Here is a 17,963-nt window from a genome sequence, read left to right on the forward strand (position 1 = left end):
ACGGATCTTCCTACTTGGCGGGCTAGCTTATCAAAGCGGCACAGCAGCCACTTAAGGCTGTTTACATTTGGCCATCACCTACCCACATTCGCTGTGATCTCCATCTTTTCAAGCGTAATCCCGCACTCCACTCCACTCCACTGCACACAATAACAACAACTACAACTGCCGGGGCAGCATCCGCCGCAGCCTTTACTTGCGCTGGTTCGCACTGGAATTCGTCGGTTGATCGCGGTCGGGATTGCACAAAGCCGCTGCGATGGCTTCGCCAAGCCTACTGAGCTCACAGACTGCAGCCGCAGCCCGCATGACGTCTCATTACAGCTGTTTTGCATATACATAAGTGTGTGTGTGTACACACACACACACACACTCTTTGTGTGTGTTTGTTAGATTACATATGCTTTCGTTATTCACAGCAAGCGCGGCACAATTTTTTTTTTTTTTGTATTGTGTATTTAAATAACATATTGGTTTCGACTTTATTTACTTCTTTGCACTGCCTTTTATTTCTATACTAATAACAATCACTATTATTATTATTTATACACACACACACAAAGTAATTTTGCTTAATTATTTGTACAGTGCATCTATCTCTTGAACAATAACTAATAAAAAGACTTCTTGGCCATTAAATACTAAAACATAAATATTTCATTCAAAATAATGCAGGCGCAAGTTAATAGCTGCCAAAAACAAACAGCTATGGAAACATTCATAGACATTTCGGACTTTGAACCACTTTAAAATTTAACTAGGAAAAACGAAACGTTTGAAATTCTAAAAGAAATGCATACGCAATGGCGTTTAACTAAACTTATTAACCAAATACTTGAGTCAAGTTCAAGATAACGCGCCGTATTGCTGCAGACTGCAGCCAATGGCTGGCTGGCTGGCCGATTATCTGATCCCAGATCGTGTCGTCGTCTACTTGTAGGATCGCCAAATCTGCCAGGCACACAACGCTGCCGATAAGAATGTGATGCCGCGATGCAAGTATTTGGTTTGAGTATTGGGCGCATAGCCCAGGATTACAGGCGAGGATACATCGGTTAGTGGCAGCTTGTTTAATGCGACTTCATTGTTCTCCTCCACCTGCACAATATACACAATAGAATCCAAGTAATATCCATTCAAAGCAATAGAACATCAAACCACATACCTGATACTGGCAGCAAGGATCGTAGTTCCATGACACTGTGTACAAGCCAGTACAGAATAGTGACATGGCACAAACGGGAGCCGCAATCACAGGACGGTCGTACCACAACAAACTGGATATAAGGGACGCAACTCCGGTGGCCACTGCCGTTTTGTGCAGGCAATTGCCCACCCATATCCAGCGACCTAGAAGAGACATTACCATTATTTAAGGAGTCGGGAGATAACCTATTATCAACTTACCGGTTTCATCGCCCAAACGCGGCGGCTCAATGATAATGAAGTCTACCTTGGCCTCAAGCGCTTTGTCCAGCTCCGCTTCAAAGCGTTCGTGCGCATTTGAACTGTCGTAGACTTCACGTATCACATGAAATGTTGGCTGCTTGCCTGAGCTGTATAAACACATATTCAAACAAACATTTATATATTTATTGTCCATATCTTAATCACTTCTTTCAAGTTCAAACAATATTCAAATTGTAAAATGGTAACGGACATTCGATTGTATTCAACTGGTATTTTTTTTCTTCTTGCATGCGGTCACACTCGTGCGCATTTGTGCATACATATGTATGCAACACAATTACATACTTATACACAAAACGAAACCGCATCACAAATTGCATAACTTTATTGCGTTTACAACCATATTGTGGAAGCGCTCTTTGCTCCTTTTACCTGTGTTCGTATAGGTCTCGAATATTTACCTATCAATACTTCTGCCGAGCATGTTGCTGCATTTGTTTTGAAGACTATAACTACGCGTTGTTTTTACGGGCTAAGCGATACGATATTATATACCATCGGCGAAATCGAAACACATCTGCCGCCAATCGACCTACCGCCATTAACTATCGAAATGTCAACAAAATCATATGGCAACGCCAATTTGGTTCAATTCGCTATTCCTGATAAAAAGATGCTTGATAAATAAACAAACAGCTTAGGGCGCTATTTATACGCTTCATAGATATTAATTTATCCTACTAGCCGTTTCGTTCACTAGCCTTTTTGTAGGAAAATAAAGTCCTTTAGTATATTTTGCAATGCACTTCTTCGTTACACAAATATTTTGACACGTATAAACTGAACTTGAGCTCCTCGTGCAAACGAACTTGTTCACAACCCAGTTCCCGAATAGTTCAACTAGAACATAAGGAAAACAATTCAATAAAACAGAGAAACAACATGGACAAGCATCGTTTGCCGCTGCCAGAGATGAGCGATGATAAGCACCGGCACAAACAGGTGAGTAACCAGCAACAGCCACAGATTCACAGTGCTCCTTGGTGGCCATACGACGATTCCAGCATCTTCATCTAACAATCTCTTTGTTGTCTCAGTTCAATGGGCATTTTGACAGCAACCGATTTCGACCGCCCAAATACAAAACGCGTTACATTGCCGTCGAGAACAACAATTTGAATCGCAGCCAGTCGTCGGGATCCTGCAGCGCCAACAACTCACAAATTGCGCACGCGATCTCATTTCGCGGCGGATCCGAGTGCTCCGATGCCGGCACATTGCCGGTCTCACCAAATGCTGCCGCAGCCTCACAGTCGTCCATGTCCTGCAATAAAAGCCATTTCGAGGAGTGTTTCGAGCGTTTGGCAAAGCTGGGCGAGGGCTCCTTTGGTGAAGTATTCCAGGTGCGAGATCGTTCCGACAGCCGGCTGTATGCGGTCAAAATCTCCAAGCAATTGTTTCGTGGCGAACAGTATCGGGCTGAGCGGCTGGAGGAGGTGCGTCGCTACGAGGAGTTCTCCGGCCATGAGAATTGCATTCGGTTCATACGTGCCTGGGAGCAGTACGATCGGCTGTTTATGCAAATGGAGCTGTGCCGCGAAAGCCTAGAGCAGTATTTGTACCGTTGCCGACACATTCCAGAGGAGCGCATCTGGCACATTTTGCTGGATTTATTGCGTGGCCTAAAGTCGCTGCACGATCGCAATCTCATACACTTGGACATTAAGCTGGATAACGTGCTCATCGACGACGACGACACCTGCAAACTGGCGGACTTTGGGCTGGTCATCGATGTGGACAAAGCGAACAACCATCAGGCAACAGAGGGCGACTCCCGTTACATGGCGCCCGAAATACTGCAAGGCCAATTCTCCAAGGCCGCCGACATATTTAGCCTGGGCATCGCAATGCTGGAGCTGGCCTGCTACATGGACTTGCCCTCGAATGGACCGCTCTGGCATGAGCTGCGCCAGGGCAAACTGCCCGAGGAGTTCATCAACAGTGAGCAATCAGAGTCAACAACAATCAATCCAACAACAATTTTAATGGTCTCTTTTTGTGCTTGCAGCAATCTCCGTGGAACTGCAGCAGGTCATCAAATGTATGATGTCGCCCGAGCCGCGACTGCGGCCGACTACGGATCAGCTGCTATCGCATCCTCGGCTCCAGAGAATGCAAAAGGAGGAGAAATCAATGGTCACATTAAAGCTGCTGGTAGGAGGCTATTCCTGGAAAGCAATATTCCAATCGCTTATTCATTGTATTCTTCTAGTCGAAGTGCTTTCGCCGCTCGCGACGTGCGCTGTGGATAAAAATGTGCAATCTGAAGACTACTGCGTACCGTTGCCTCTTCTACATATTGGAAGTCTTGCACTTGTACAAGCCGCTGACGGCACCGAAGTCCGCTACGTATGGCAATGGAAATGCGGTAGCAGCAGCGCCGGCATCGCCATCAGCAACCGTTCCTGGTGTGCCTCGTGTAGAGTTTCAACTGGTGGGCTCAACGCCTATAGGGAATCGAGATTGTTATGTATCCGATTTTCTGTTAGCCATGGATACACTGGAGTTGTCACAGCAGGGCACACCAACAGCCTGTGGACGAGAGAATTTGGTCAATTCGACGCCCCTGAATCATAATCACAATAAGTCCAATCGTCAAAGAGGGTAACTAGTTCAAATCTCTCATGGATAACTTACTGTAACGCAATTCCTTTAGTTCCAGTTCGGCGCGTAAATCCCAAGCGGAGAACAGTAATTTATTGGCCAAGGACACGAGCTGCTCGCGTGCCAATGCTTCCACGCCAAAAGTATTGGAGACGTCATCGTTTCGGCGTATTAGATTATTTACATTAGACAGCGATGAGGAGTGAACTCCAGAGATATTGCAACGGAATGAATTTATGGATATGAAGCCTATACATATATCAGTTACAAAAAGAAACCCATACATATGGCAAGAATATATATCGTTATAAGTCATGAATATCCCTAGTTATTAGGCCCAACGATTGTGTAATGTTAACGCTTCTTTAGAAGAACTTGTTGTTAAAAGAACTTTGTTTTTATAAAGTAATCCGAATTGTAAAAGATAATACATATAAGCATGTGATATATATACGAAATGCGATTTGTAAAAGCCGCAAAATTTAAAGAAATCTATCATAACATTTTCCAATTCAATTGCAATAAATATTAAACGAGAACGAACTATCATGTTCGTACATTGAATATAGACCACAAATGAAAAAGTTTTTTAATATGTTTTAAACTTTCCCAATTCGCTTACAGTGCATTAACATTGCCTTAACATATACGGCATATAATGGTCTGTGCACAGGTTCAGCGTGCGTCAAAATTTCGTTTACAGGCATCTAACATAGCGTTAACAGGAGCTGAACATTGCGTTCTGTAACCAACATGTGGCTTGGCAAAACGTAAACAACGAGCTAATTTCAAGTTAAAATGACTCGTACAAAGAAGAAAGTGGAGATTGTTTTTGATCCCCAAAAGCGCAAGTAAGTAGCTAAATATGTAAGACAAAACCGGCTTTATATATGAGTGCAATCCCAACAGAGACTTTTTAACTGGCTTTCGAAAGCGAAAGAACGAGCGCCGCACACGGGCCAAGACGGAATTGGAGCGCAATCTCAAGGAGGAGCACAAACGCATTCGGCAGGAGGTAAAAGATGGCTTTAAGCATCTGAAGAAGTCCTTCGAACCACTGCGCGAACTCACCGACGAGGATAAGATTGAAGGCGTCCAGCAAGCCGCCTACGAAGATGATGAAGTCCAAGTCAAGATCGTGGAGCTGTCCACGAACGATTTGGCAGCGCAACGCAATATGCTTGGTGCCAACATAGCCGACGGCAGCGAGGACGAAGCGGCGCCGCCGCAGGAGAGCGAGGATGACGAGCAAGAAACCAATCTAATACCTGGCATGGACTTCGATGTGAATGCCAAACGCAAACGTAAGGCGCCCGCAGAGGATGAGGAAGACAGCAAGGAGGCGGCCGGAACTAAAGCTGCTGATGCTGCACAAATCAAGAGCAAAAAGGATCTGGACAGACTGATGAAGACGAAAACGCTGAAGAAAATCAAAAAGAGCAAACTGTTCAAACAGAAGGAACGCATGGACAAAAAAGCCAACCTGCAGCGGGCGAAACGTGACCGCAACAATACCATCCGGAGCGTGCCCAAGCATCAGCGCAAGCAGCTGAAGCATGGCAAGCCGCCGGCTGCCCAGACGCGCTATCGCAAGGGTCGCCTGATGAACAAGAAGGAGATGCGTCGCAAGCGCGGCGGAGGAGGCGGCGGCGGCGATTAGCGTTTGCCAAAAGGTCGACTAACTAATTTAGCATATACATCTAAATATAGTATATATATAAATGTATTCTTATTCTTTGTGGTTTTACGGTTTATTCACTATTACACTAATTTGATCGAAATAAACTGTATAATATAATTTCGCTAATACGCCGGCGCCGGCCGTTTTTTCTTTTTTTCTTGCACATATTCAACTAATGCTTATATGCCATATATATATTCTATGTATATTTTTTGTTTGTTGTTTTTGTATCATATTCCAACATGTTTTATTTGTTTTTGTTTTTGTTTGTTTTTTTTTTTTGGGTTATATTAACACTAGCAATCGGTTATTGCCGCTAATGCTATAAATAATAAAACTGGCGCTCAAATGAAATATCCGTTTCGTACGCCAACTTAACTTAGACCGACTTTTAATCTACACTCTCATAGTTAAATATATAATATGTACAGATTTTGTTTGTTGTTAGTTTCTTAAAAATATTGTTTCTGTTACTTTATTTGTAGTTCTTATAAGGTTTGCATCTATTTGTTACGTGTTTCTTTCTTTTCGTTTAGTTTGGTTTTTAGGCATGTTTTCATACTTTTTTTTCTTTTTGTTTTTTTTTTTTTTTTTGGGTAGCAACACTTTTTGAAAATGTTTACCGTCCGTTTGGGGTTACATAATGCGAATTCAAAAATTCTCATTAAAAAATAAACACAATAAATAAAATGCCAAACACGCTTATAACTTAAACTTAAAATGTTTGTTTCTGTGTATGTGTGGGGGGGAGGGTGTTGGGTATAAGGTTGCTCTAGCTTATAGCTTATATGTCCTAGTCCTAATATATGCATCAGCACTTAAAAAATGTTTACAAAACTCGTGTAAAATCCAAGCGAACCCGTTTGCCAGCCGTTGCCAGCCAACAACGACGACCACAACAACAAATGCAACAAGTTCCCTGATCGAGGAGCAGGCCGCGACGACATCCAGTTAGGATTGTTGTTGTTGCTGTTGTTGTTGCTGCTGCTGTTGGCCCGTCGACTGCTGTTGACGACGCGTAAAACCACCGCCGGCCGCCAGATGGCGCTGCAAGGCACGCTGCTGTTGGAACTTGGCACCGCCGCCAAATCGATTGTATTTGAATTTGTTGCGCTGCTGAAAATTGGGGCGATTATTCTGATGATAGAAGCGGGGAAAGGTGCCGGACTTGTTGCTGTGCCAGCGCTTCTGATTCTCGAACTCCTGGAATGGATTGTAGCCGGGCGTGCTGTTATTACATTTAACAGACGCCGATTTGATCTTGCGCTGACGTCCACGATCCATTTCGTTCTCCTCGTCATCCTCCGCATCCCGCTTGCGCTGCTCTCGAGCCTCGGCCAGCAACTGTGGGCAAAGATGAGCACATTAGTATAATTCAAGTAGGCGCGTAAATCTGCTTGGCTCTTGGACTGGGTGGTTGGTAATGAAGCTTATGCAGATGAGAAAACGAGCACAAATTGCATGCGATTTATAATCAGAGCTGGAAAACCAAACTCTCAAGCTATCGATAGCACATATCAAAAATAACAGTAACTATCGATAACGCGATAGTCTTTGTAAACACCAAATAGTTTTCCAGCTCTAGTCTCTAACGGTTCATTTGGCGGTAACGGTAACGGGCACGGTTGAAATTATGATGAGTCAAATCATAAGCTTCATTGATTGGGATACACAGTACTACAACAGCAGTTTTTACCTATTGGGCACTAGGATTTCGACGGCTTTCTTGAAACGATTTTTTGGTTGAGGGAGTATTGGGCGTATTGAAGTATCCACACGCCGCATGGAGACTTCAACACAATCACAGTTCGAGGCAAATTGGGAGAAAATTGAGATTTGCAAATATACTTGCAACAGCGGCTAAAACAATAGATCGGTTGGCGCCGTCGAGTTCTTGCGTTTGCCATTGCTGTTGCTGTTGCTGTTACTGTCATTGTTCATGTTACTGTTAATGTTACTGCTATTGTTACTGCTACTGTTGACGTCGCTATGCCCATCCGTATCGCCGTGACCAGCTATCCGTTTCGCACAAACCAAATCAAAACTCTATATGAATGGGGGTAAAATGGCGGAAACAAATGCAAAAATTACAAAACAATTTTCGAAACAAAAAAAAAAAAAAAACAACCACCATGCAATGAATACTTATAGAGATATAAATAAGCCAGAAAACCACAAGAAAGCAGAGTTTGTACAAAAATGCGATGTTTTCACTGCGCTTCAATGCGGATATCGATAGTTCTTAGAGGTGCGAGTATTTAATGTTGCAAAATTACAGCTTTCCCACTGCACTTGAATATTGTTACTGTTACTCGAAAGCAGTGAGAACGCCTCATTTTGAGCCCACAAAAGCCAAACTACCAACTACTAGGTGCATTACTTTTAGGCAGCGTGGAAGAATCTCTGGTCAAGCACTCACCTCCTTGTCCAGCTCCGATGGCTTGCCGTTCCAGCTGAGCACAGAGGTGCCATAGCCACGATGGTTCTGCTTCAGCAGCTCACTAACGGCGCTGCTGTTGGCCACGGACTCACTCTGATAGCCATTGCCGGGCCGTGGTGTCGCCGGCGACTTGGCGCTGCCGTTGAGCAGCTTCTGTCGCTTAGCTCCGGCAATTGTTGCATTCGCTTCGGCTGCTTTGCTGGCGGCAAATGGATTCTTGGGATTTTTGGGCGTGACACTGACTTGTGGCTCTTCTACAACAACCACTTCATCATCGTCATCTTCCTGATCAGCATCGGCTTCCACATCATCCTCCTCCTCCTCGTCATCCTCATCGTCGTCATCGTTGGTGCGCGTAATCTGCCAAATGCCAGTCTTGGATTTAATGACCGCTGGCGAGGGCGGCGTCTTTGGAGATGACGGCGCTTTGCCGTTTTGTGACTGCCAGCCGTTGCTCTTGCTGACCGTGGAGGAAGATGCGTTGTTTAGCTTCTTTGTGCCCTGCTCCGTTTGCACCAGCTCATTCCCATGCCCATCTTCATCCCCATCCTCATCATCATCTGCTGCGATTCTATGTTTGTTTTTGTAGTTGTTTAGACTTTTGAATATCTCGTCTATGGCATCAGTCTTTTGTTTGCTGCTGTTAACATTGGCCGACGAGGCATTTGAGGCGGACTTGGCTTTGCTGTGGCTGCTGTTGCTCGTGTTGGACACATTGCCATTGGTCTTGGCGTGTCCATTGCGCAGTATTGACGGCAGCGGAGGCGGTGCCTCCTCCTCTGATTCACTGGAATCGGCGCCGCTGCGTCGCTTGCGCGGATTCGCTGCCAGTTGCTGTGACGTTTGCAGCAGCTGCTGTTGTTGCTGTTGCTGTTCCTGCTCCTCCTCGGAGGCGGACTCATACGGCACCAGGCTCTTGAGTGGCGTCTTTGGCTTCAACTTGGCAGTTTGGGCAACGCTCTCGCTATCCTCAAACATTTTCGGCATGCTGGGCAGCTGCGGCGCTGTATTGGCTTTAACATCATCATCATCGTCGTCCTCATCACTGTCATCCTCGTCCTCTTCCTCGTCGGATGATATTGGCAGAATATGTTGTTGCTGGTGCTGGCTGGTTATATTGTTGTTGCAGGAACTTTTGTTAGCATTTGCATTTGCATTTGCATTTGGAGCAGCTTCTCCCTTATGCAATGCCCCAGCCAGAGAATGCTTCGATTGCGAAGACTCCTGAAATTTATTGGCTCCCATAAGGAGTCCGTTTTGCTGCTGCTGCTGTTGCAGCTGCTTCTGTGGCGTCGTTTTAAAATGGATGGTTGTCTTTCCGCCACCAAGTGTATGTCCATTGCTGTTGGCATAACCATTCGGCAGCTGTGGCCCAATGAAGCGCGGAGACATAGCAGAGGCGGATGTGGACGTCGCAGTGGCTGCCACAGCCACAGTAGCTGCCGCAGGGCTATGCGCTCCATTGCTCAAACGCAGTCCGTTCAGCTTGGGCGCAACACTGTTGCTGCTGCTGCTGTTGTTGTTGATGCTGCTGGCCACATCCAGCTCGTAAAACATTATATAGGCATTCGTATTGCAGACGCTCTGCATGGCAATGGGCCTCACATAGCTGTCATCGAAGTTGTAGTAGCTGCCCGCCTCCGTCAGGCCAATGGCCGTGTAATGGCCGCAATGCTGCGACACGCCCAGATGTGTGACCATCGAGACAAGGCGATAGCTTAAAGGCTGTGCAGCAGCCGTGGGGCTGCGTGCTGCGAATCGGCTGAGGTCAATGCGTGGCTTGAAGCTAATCTGTTTGGTCAGCTTGTTGCCCATCATCGAGAAGCGCTTCAACTGGATGCAGAGCGTGATTGGAGCACGCTCCAAACTAAACTGTTTAGTAGCGGAGACCTACAAACAACCAGGTTTTATTAATACAAAATCAAATATACATTCTCAAAGAATCTGCCATTCTTAAGGTCCAAGGTCTCACCTTTTTCTTGCAGCCCTCGCACTTGTAGCCCATGTCCTCGAGCCGCTCGCGTGAAAAGTAACCATCGAAGGCTTCCTCCAGGGTGTCCGCCTTGCGTATGTCCAGCAACAGATCTTGGAAATGTTGAAACGTAATCGAGACATGATTGCAGCTGAGGCAGCGCACCTCGCTGCGCAGATAGCCGCCAAAGATTTGACTTATGGGCGTCGTCTCCTTCACCAGCTGATCGAGCTCTTTGAAATTGCGAAAACGCATCAGATACGCCTTCTCCATGGCCTCGACCAGAAAGCGCAGGAACTCATGCGCATCCTCCTGTCGACCGACAACCATGTGCTTGCAGATTTGCCTGAGCTTCGTGTAGATAAGAAATGGCCGGACCGCCGATTGATTGGATTGCGTTGTCTGCAGCGTTTTGGCCATTGCACAGATGATGCAGCCACCGCTGCCGCAGGACTCGCTAATGTTGCAGTTCTCCAGATGCGACGTCTCCGAGACAAGCCAATTGGCCAGCGCGGGTATATGAAAGAGCGCCTGCAGCGTCGAGTTGAGGTAACAAGTGTTGCCCACATTCAGCATTCCAGCGCCCACCTGCCATTTGCGCTCCGACTGCTTCCAGCCGATGCGTATGTTCTCGCGCGGATAGAGCACACGCTTCGGCTTGGGCAGCTCATTTGGATTCGCACTGGAATTCTGGTTGGACTGTCCACTGTCCACGGTCTGTTTACGATTGCCATTCACAGTGCCGCCGTTTACAGTATTATTGTCTGCGAATGAAACAGCAAATTTGCGCCTGGGCATTAGCACATGTCGAAAGAGGCGCACCAGTAGCACCAGGCAGGGCACCAGCACCAATTTATAGAGCAGCCAGAGTGCGTAGCTGCTGTCCGCAATTAACACAGGCATTGTTACACATTGGACGAATCGCAGTTGTGGCAAAAGAATTGGCTTGAATACTAAAATTAAACCGAATATGACGGACAGAAACTGCTGCCAGAGGCAGCGAGCGCCACATTCACACAAGCGTACACACACACATATATATATGCTAATGCATGTATATATATATGTGGTCACCTGTGCCTTTGTGCGTTTGTATTGTGTTGATAACAGCGAGCGTTTCGTTGCCGCACTCGTTGCCTTTACAAAAAGAAATGGAAAAAAAGTGTGACCACCATACAAAGCGCCGCCGTCTATTGTCGTCTCGTTTTTGCGCATGCAAATCGCAAGTATTACGGTTAGTTTGAGTGTTGCCAACTGAATTTTTGACTGCTCGCTGTGCAAATGGCACAACTTTGGCGCGGTCTAACAGTGACTGTTGTTGTAGGCGTCTGCACAATGTTGTTGCTGCTGGCAAAACAACATGGCCTGACCGGAGAAGTCTTTGACCATTTCTCTGCATTGTCTCGCGCCTTTGTTTTACTTCCTGCTTTGTGCACAAGCAAAGGAAAATGTCTCGCAACACATACACACACGTGTATGTGTATGTGTGTGCATGAATCAGACACATTCGTTAGCGCTCTTTTTTATATGCCCATTCACAACAAGCAGCAATCTGCGGCGCAACATTCGCTTAAAATCGAGTAATTGAAAAAAGAAAACAATTGAGCCGTCGCGCAATGCGGCGGTTACCAAACACAATTTTCAGCGCCAACTTAGGCGCACACGATGGGTGCGAGCAGAAGAGCATGAGGAGTTGTCTATCTATGTGTGTGCGAGAGAGCGAGACCGTGCAACCGCGTGTAAAATGTTTGCCGCGACATCGGCACGTTTTTTCTGTCTCTGCTGTGTGCCGTGTGATTCAGAAGTAGACAGTAGTAAAACTTTGTAGTGAGCTCGCTGCCGCTGCCGCCGCCGCCGTCGCTGCCTGTCCAACTTACTCTTTGCGATCATATACTTGTTTTGCTTGCTATGCCTATTCTTTGCATTCTGTTTATATGCGACAACCACGTACACCAGCCCAGCGCACACACATACACAGGCCTAGACGCAGCTGCTGAGACGTCGACGTCGCTGCTCATAAATGTTGAAGGCGGACAAATATGTTGGCTGGTCCACACGTGATTTTGCACCGAATATGGCAAAATAAACATGAAACACAAATATAAACAGCAGCACATACATCTTTATGTAATTTTAATACACATACACACGCACACACATACATACGTACAAAGTAGACGCTTGGGCAAATGTTGGCACAAAAAAAAAAGAGGGAAAAATAACAACACACTCACCATGTCCATTGGAGCCCACAGCCTTGCCAGCGGCGTTGCCATTTGTTTTGTAATTGCAGTTGGCAGCTCCATTGTTGTCCGGCTTAATGACAATGTATTTCGACTTAAGCTTGGCCAACACCGACTCATGGTAATTCTCTACCTCCTCGTACTCGATTTTGGCCAGCAAGACACGCTTGGCATTTGCCACAATTTGACTCTGCAGGTTGTCCGTGCCGGAGATATCGCCGATTTTGGCCTCATCAACGCCAGCAGCAGAGCCAGAACTGGACCCGGCACTAGATCGGCCAGCTGCGGCCGCAACGCAGCCGCCGCCGCCGCCGATGCCGCTGCCAAGCGATTCGCGCAGCGCAGCGTTCACGACATTTGCTGTTTCGCACACAGCCAACGAGACGGGCATGGCGCTCGCACTGGTGGGCGTTTGTGGTGGAATTTTGAAGGATTTTACGCAGCGCACACTTTGACAATACACTCAAAACTGATAATGGGGCGACGTCAAGTTGGGCGAGGTTGCGGTTGCGGGTGAGGCGATAGCGCGTTAAATGAAATCAGTTGCAGCAGCGGGGGGCGATGGGGAGAGAGGCGGTAGCGCGAAAAGGAAATGAAAGCATTCGATTCGTTTGCTGCTGCCGTTGGCTGCTGCCGTTTTGTGGCGTAGGCGGGCGTGTTGCGCGGACTCGGACGCAGACACGCACAGACACACAGCACACATACACACATACACGCGCAAACGCTTCACAGCTAGCTGTTGTACATTTGCGCAATCTTCAATATCCTCCGCCCGGTCGACTACACGCGTTTTTCTTATGATTGCCGCAGCCGCCGCCGCCTCCGCCGTCCGTACAGCGACCGCTCTTCGTCCTTCAATAGCGCCTTTGCGTACGTTGCCCGCGCGACAATTTGCTACGGGATTTTGTTCTTTTTTTCTTCAGTTTTCGTTTCACTGCTTTCGGCCAACACACCAACCGACCAAACCGACGCACGCACACTAAGGCAATTGCACACGCTTTTTTCGCTTTATGCTATATGCCCAGCAATTTGATATAATGAGTACTTTGCCAGCTTGGAAACACGAAAACGGCCGTCGTCGTGTATTTGAAGACTGCACATTACGTTATTATCATTCGCGTTTGCATATTTTGCGAGCGTATATTTGATTTTCGAAAAATAATGACAATTCCTTCCCTCGTGTTTCTTCCGACTGTCGATTCTCTTTCGCATCTCTGTTCGCTGCCCGAAACTGCCCACTTGCCACATCAGTTGGCAGCTCCGCATGAAGTTGGCTGCGTGAAATGTGCTACTTGAAGCTGGCTGCACGCAGTTTTCCACTCGCATTAAGTTAGCTGCTGCCTACCTAAATGCTTTGGTATTTTTACCCTTAATGGTTGCGGTCACTCTGCAACACAAGTGCAGCAGATGTAAACGCATAAATATTTGCGCTCGTTATTTGTGGATACAAAAATAAATAAAACAAACGCGTATAAAACAAAAGTCAGTGCACCAAAATGGCTTCATTCTTCAATGTGGGCGCTCTGGGCAATGTTTTCTCGACACCCATTGGACAGCGCATCGGTGAGTAAAGGGCAAAACAGCCGACACACAGTGTTTCGCACTGTCGCACTGCGGGGTATGCGTGTGTGGGTATAATATACATTTATTAAATTGTATCACTTTTCAAATGGGCATATGTTTGTGTGCATGTATTAATAAACATATTTTTGCGCATTTGCATTTGCCCAACTTTCTTTTGGGCGTTTGTCGTTTTTTTTTTTTGATTGTATGTCACAGACACAATCACACACACACACACACAGAGTACACATACCGCCCGCACCGCTCACTACAAAGCCAGATTTGTTGTTATCTGATTACTATGGCAAAAAAAACTGATATCACGCCAGTTCACCCCCTGCCACTATTTCTCATTACGGTTCCCATTGGCATTGCCAATTGTCTGATAAGATTACAGCGGCACATAGTAACATTCACCTACAAGGTGTGCATGTGCATATGTGTATGTGTGTGTAATAAGAGGCGACATTTGACGAATATGACACATACGGAAAAATAAATGGGTATCTGTACAAACATACATATATTATTTGTTACTCATCAATTGCAACTGAATAGAAACAAACAAGTATTTGTACAGCAATAATTTGGCACACGCAGCGGCTTACTCCTTGCAAAGCTGATACGCAATTAGTCATCAAAATTCGCCGTTACTTTTGTTGTTCGTTACATAAATGTGTTAATTTATTCATTTCTGTTTTCTGGTCAATTTTCGTAGTGTGTGTGTGTGTGTGTGTGTCTGTACTACGGCTAATTTGCACTGCTTCACTAATTCGCTGCTTCACCTTCTTTTTCGCTCCACTTTGCTTCTGCTCTTTCTTGTTTTGTTTTGTTTTGATTTTTATGAATGCGATTGTGAGCATGTTTGTTGTTGCCATGCGTTTTAATTGGGCGCGAGTGCGTTGCACTCGCAAGCGCTCTCTCTCTCTCCCTCTCTCGCTCGCTCGCTCGCTCTCATTACATGTCGCCAACGCAAGCAAGTTGATTTGTTTACACGGGCAAAATGTCACTTTTTAAATTAAATTCTAATTACAAGTAATTTATAATAAGCTTACGATATGCATATGTTTTTCAAATATATTTTGCAATTAAAAAGAATATTGCTTTTGCTTGGAAATTTATTGCTGCCGCATGATTTTTATTGTTGATTTTCCTTGCGTAAACAAAACGCGATGACTCGACGCAAAAATAAACAAACATGCAGCTGACTGCTAAAAGGCAAATCAAATATTTGAACAAATTGTTTTTCGACTGAAAAAAAAAAAACAGTATAATAATTCATACTCCCTTTTTTGCAGAGGCCGCCACCGACGCGAGCTTGGCATCGGAAAACTGGGCAGCCAACATGGAGATCTGTGACATGATCAACGAATCCTCGGACACGGCACGTGATGCGATGCGCGCCATACGCAAACGCCTATCACAGAATGCGGGCAAGAACAATCAGGTGGTTATGTATACTCTAACTGTGCTGGAGACGTGCGTCAAGAACTGCGGCAAGGCGTTTCATGTGCTGGTTGCCCAGAAGGACTTCATCAATGATCTGGTCAAGCTGATCGGGCCCAAGAATGATCCGCCCGCCATAATGCAGGAGAAGGTGCTCAGCCTCATACAGATCTGGGCAGATGCATTCAAGAATCAACCGGATCTCAATGGCGTCACCCAAATGTACATGGAGCTGAAGAACAAGGGCATTGAGTTCCCGCCCACCGATCTGGATGCCATGGCGCCCATATACACGCCACAGCGGGTAAACGCAGCACATGACCAAAATGTCGCCAATCTTAGCTAAAGTACAATTTTCACTTTCAGAGTGTGCCGGAGGTGCATCCGTTGCCGCATCCACAGCTTATGGCCGCACAGCACACCATATCGCCTCAGCATGCGGCAATAGCTGTCGCTGCCACGCCAGCAACTGGACCGCTGCATTTAACGCCCGAACAGGCGGCTAAGCTGCGCTCCGAACTGGAAATTGTGAGCAACAATATGTCCATACTCGCGGAAATGCTGAGCGTTATGAAGCCGGGCCAGGAGGGTCCCGATGACTATGCACTGCTCAACGAGCTGACCGCCACCTGCAAGGAGATGCAGTCGCGTATTGTTGATCTAATTGGACGCGTTCAGGACGATGAGCTGACGGCTGAATTTCTGCGCATCAACGACGAACTCAACAATTTGTTTTTGCGCCATCAGCGCTACGAGAAGAGTCGGGCACAGGTCAATGTTGGCGCGGCAGCGGTCACCTCTCCATCTGCCGTCCTGGGCGCTGCCATGGGTGTGCCGGGCGTGACGACAGCAGGCGCAGGCCTGGCAGCAGCAGTAGGTGCAGCTGTGCCGCCAGCCGCAACGGCTGTCAGCAATACGCCACAAAGTGATCAGCTGCTAATCGACCTGATTGAGAGCAGCGAGGAGCATCTGCCACAGAGCTTTGGGCAGCTGCAACTGGGCGGCGCCACAGCCGGAGCAGCAGCAGTCACTGCAGGCGCTGCGGATGAGTTCGATATGCTGGCGCAGTCGCGCACCGATGGCAACCAGTGAGCACTTGCTATAAATGAATGTTATATGTTAATCTTGAACTTTGATATTTTGTGAACCTAGCAAAAGCGACTTGCTGCGCGACATACCCATTGTGGACGCAGCAGCTGGCAGCGTCTCCTCGCCGTACAAGCCACAAAAGCCGGCAGCAGCCGGAGCAGCTCCTGCAGCAGCTTCTCCAGCGCCACGTGCAGCCGGCGATCCGCCGGTGGTAAGTAAAGTGAGTAATGCGGCTGCCTGAGAACCTATTATGACTAATATGGCGCTCTAATATTTGGTTTTCTTATCTTTAATTGATTTCTAAATTTGCAATTCTGTTTTTTGTTTTTATGTTTTTATATGCAAAATTCCATTTGGTTCTTTTTGGTTTGGGTTTGTTGTCGTCTGCCTTTTGTCTTTTGTTGATGACGCGCCCACACAAAGTCGACGAAAGAGAATGAGATCGACGAAATGGAGGCGTGGCTGGGCAGCTCAGTAAGTAGCAAAGCAGCAACAGCTATTAACAAATCACACACACCCGCACACACACACGTATCAGCTTTTTGTTGTTGTTCGATTTAAACATGAATTGCTTTTGGTTTTCGTAACATTCTTTGCTTTTCCCTATTGAATTTTGGACTAATTTGTTTTCCTTTTGCTCCACGCAGAAAGACATTGATGGCATTGAGGAACTGACCAGCTCCGAGTTTGATAAATTCCTTGAGGAACGGGCCGCTGCCGCTGAAAATCTTCCAACGATCAATGCATCGAATTCCGCCGCAAGTGCCACGACAGGCTCCGCAACCGGATCCGTAGCCGGACCCGGACCCGACAACAGCTTACGAAAGACACCAAAGAAACCCGGCGCTGACGAGGATCTGCTTGCCCTTTGAGTGTGAAGTGCATCTGCGCAGCGCCAATTGTTTACTCTGTCAAATGTTACACACGCCTAACATATTTATACATAACGTATATTCATATGCATACACATATAAATAGCATACATATATAACAATTATGTAAAATGCTTTTAACTCTGTTTTTTTTTGTTTATTTCATTAATTGGCTTTCGTTTCTTAATCATTCTGTTCACGAGAAATTCCAAAATAACAACTGCAACGACAATTGTAACTTATTCCAAAATGCAATCTTGATTTGCTCTAATTCTAAGCTAAGCAGATAACACACACACATGCACACACACACACATACACATTGATTGTAATTGTAATGTATATTATGTTATAAAGTCTATTTGTTGTTTATTTATACATGTACACGTATACCTTAAAAAGTTAATTTATTAAAGAAAACAAAAAACAAATCACTGGAAAGGAAAATATTAAATGTGTTTGCAATGAGAGAAAGGGGGAGGGGGCAGGCATGCATACACATGTGCGTACATACATAATTGCAAGTATGCATACGCATAAACGTACATAAAAGAATGCATCCGCACATACGTACGCATATAAA

At 46.1% G+C, this 17,963-nt stretch overlaps 5 protein-coding genes across 6 annotated transcripts; 3 read left to right on the plus strand and 2 right to left on the minus strand.

The window, feature by feature from the left end:
- Window positions 1-474: 474 nt before the first annotated feature.
- LOC115769550 (transmembrane protein 11 homolog, mitochondrial) lies at window positions 475-1,973 on the minus strand. The gene is made up of 4 exons (XM_030714393.1): window positions 1,872-1,973; window positions 1,408-1,556; window positions 1,166-1,350; window positions 475-1,098 (listed from the first exon to the last, which is right to left on the minus strand). The coding sequence occupies exons 1-4, from the start codon at window positions 1,892-1,894 to the stop codon at window positions 931-933; spliced, it is 525 nt and encodes a 174-aa protein (XP_030570253.1). The 5' UTR covers window positions 1,895-1,973; the 3' UTR covers window positions 475-930.
- Window positions 1,974-2,264: 291 nt separating this feature from the next.
- Window positions 2,265-4,620, plus strand: LOC115769515 (membrane-associated tyrosine- and threonine-specific cdc2-inhibitory kinase). The gene is made up of 5 exons (XM_030714353.1): window positions 2,265-2,412; window positions 2,508-3,411; window positions 3,479-3,624; window positions 3,683-4,074; window positions 4,127-4,620. Exons 1-5 carry the CDS (start codon window positions 2,353-2,355, stop codon window positions 4,278-4,280), a joined length of 1,656 nt encoding a protein of 551 aa, XP_030570213.1. The 5' UTR covers window positions 2,265-2,352; the 3' UTR covers window positions 4,281-4,620.
- A 215-nt stretch (window positions 4,621-4,835) lies between these two features.
- On the plus strand, window positions 4,836-5,968 carry LOC115769520 (nucleolar protein 12). The gene is made up of 2 exons (XM_030714360.1): window positions 4,836-4,925; window positions 4,984-5,968. The coding sequence occupies exons 1-2, from the start codon at window positions 4,873-4,875 to the stop codon at window positions 5,732-5,734; spliced, it is 804 nt and encodes a 267-aa protein (XP_030570220.1). The 5' UTR covers window positions 4,836-4,872; the 3' UTR covers window positions 5,735-5,968.
- LOC115769518 (ubiquitin carboxyl-terminal hydrolase 36) lies at window positions 5,807-13,598 on the minus strand. Of its 2 annotated transcripts, XR_004018751.1 has the most exons (5): window positions 12,402-13,598; window positions 10,168-10,931; window positions 8,175-10,085; window positions 7,452-7,801; window positions 7,029-7,099 (listed from the first exon to the last, which is right to left on the minus strand). XR_004018751.1 is itself a non-coding variant. In XM_030714359.1 (4 exons), exons 1-4 carry the CDS (start codon window positions 12,799-12,801, stop codon window positions 6,707-6,709), a joined length of 3,468 nt encoding a protein of 1,155 aa, XP_030570219.1. In that variant the 5' UTR covers window positions 12,802-13,598; the 3' UTR covers window positions 5,807-6,706. The 2 variants fall into 2 exon arrangements, 1 of the variants encoding a protein (XP_030570219.1); XM_030714359.1 differs by lacking the exon at window positions 7,452-7,801 and having other exon boundaries at window positions 5,807-7,099.
- A 208-nt stretch (window positions 13,599-13,806) lies between these two features.
- Window positions 13,807-17,730, plus strand: LOC115769782 (TOM1-like protein 2). The gene is made up of 6 exons (XM_030714749.1): window positions 13,807-13,973; window positions 15,272-15,723; window positions 15,786-16,507; window positions 16,572-16,728; window positions 16,932-16,982; window positions 17,156-17,730. Exons 1-6 carry the CDS (start codon window positions 13,907-13,909, stop codon window positions 17,378-17,380), a joined length of 1,674 nt encoding a protein of 557 aa, XP_030570609.1. The 5' UTR covers window positions 13,807-13,906; the 3' UTR covers window positions 17,381-17,730.
- Window positions 17,731-17,963: the final 233 nt, after the last annotated feature.

Source organism: Drosophila novamexicana, unplaced genomic scaffold (genome assembly GCF_003285875.2).
Source record: "Drosophila novamexicana strain 15010-1031.04,08,12 unplaced genomic scaffold, DnovRS2.1 tig00004554-arrow-pilon, whole genome shotgun sequence".
Classification (NCBI taxonomy): domain Eukaryota; kingdom Metazoa; phylum Arthropoda; class Insecta; order Diptera; family Drosophilidae; genus Drosophila; species Drosophila novamexicana.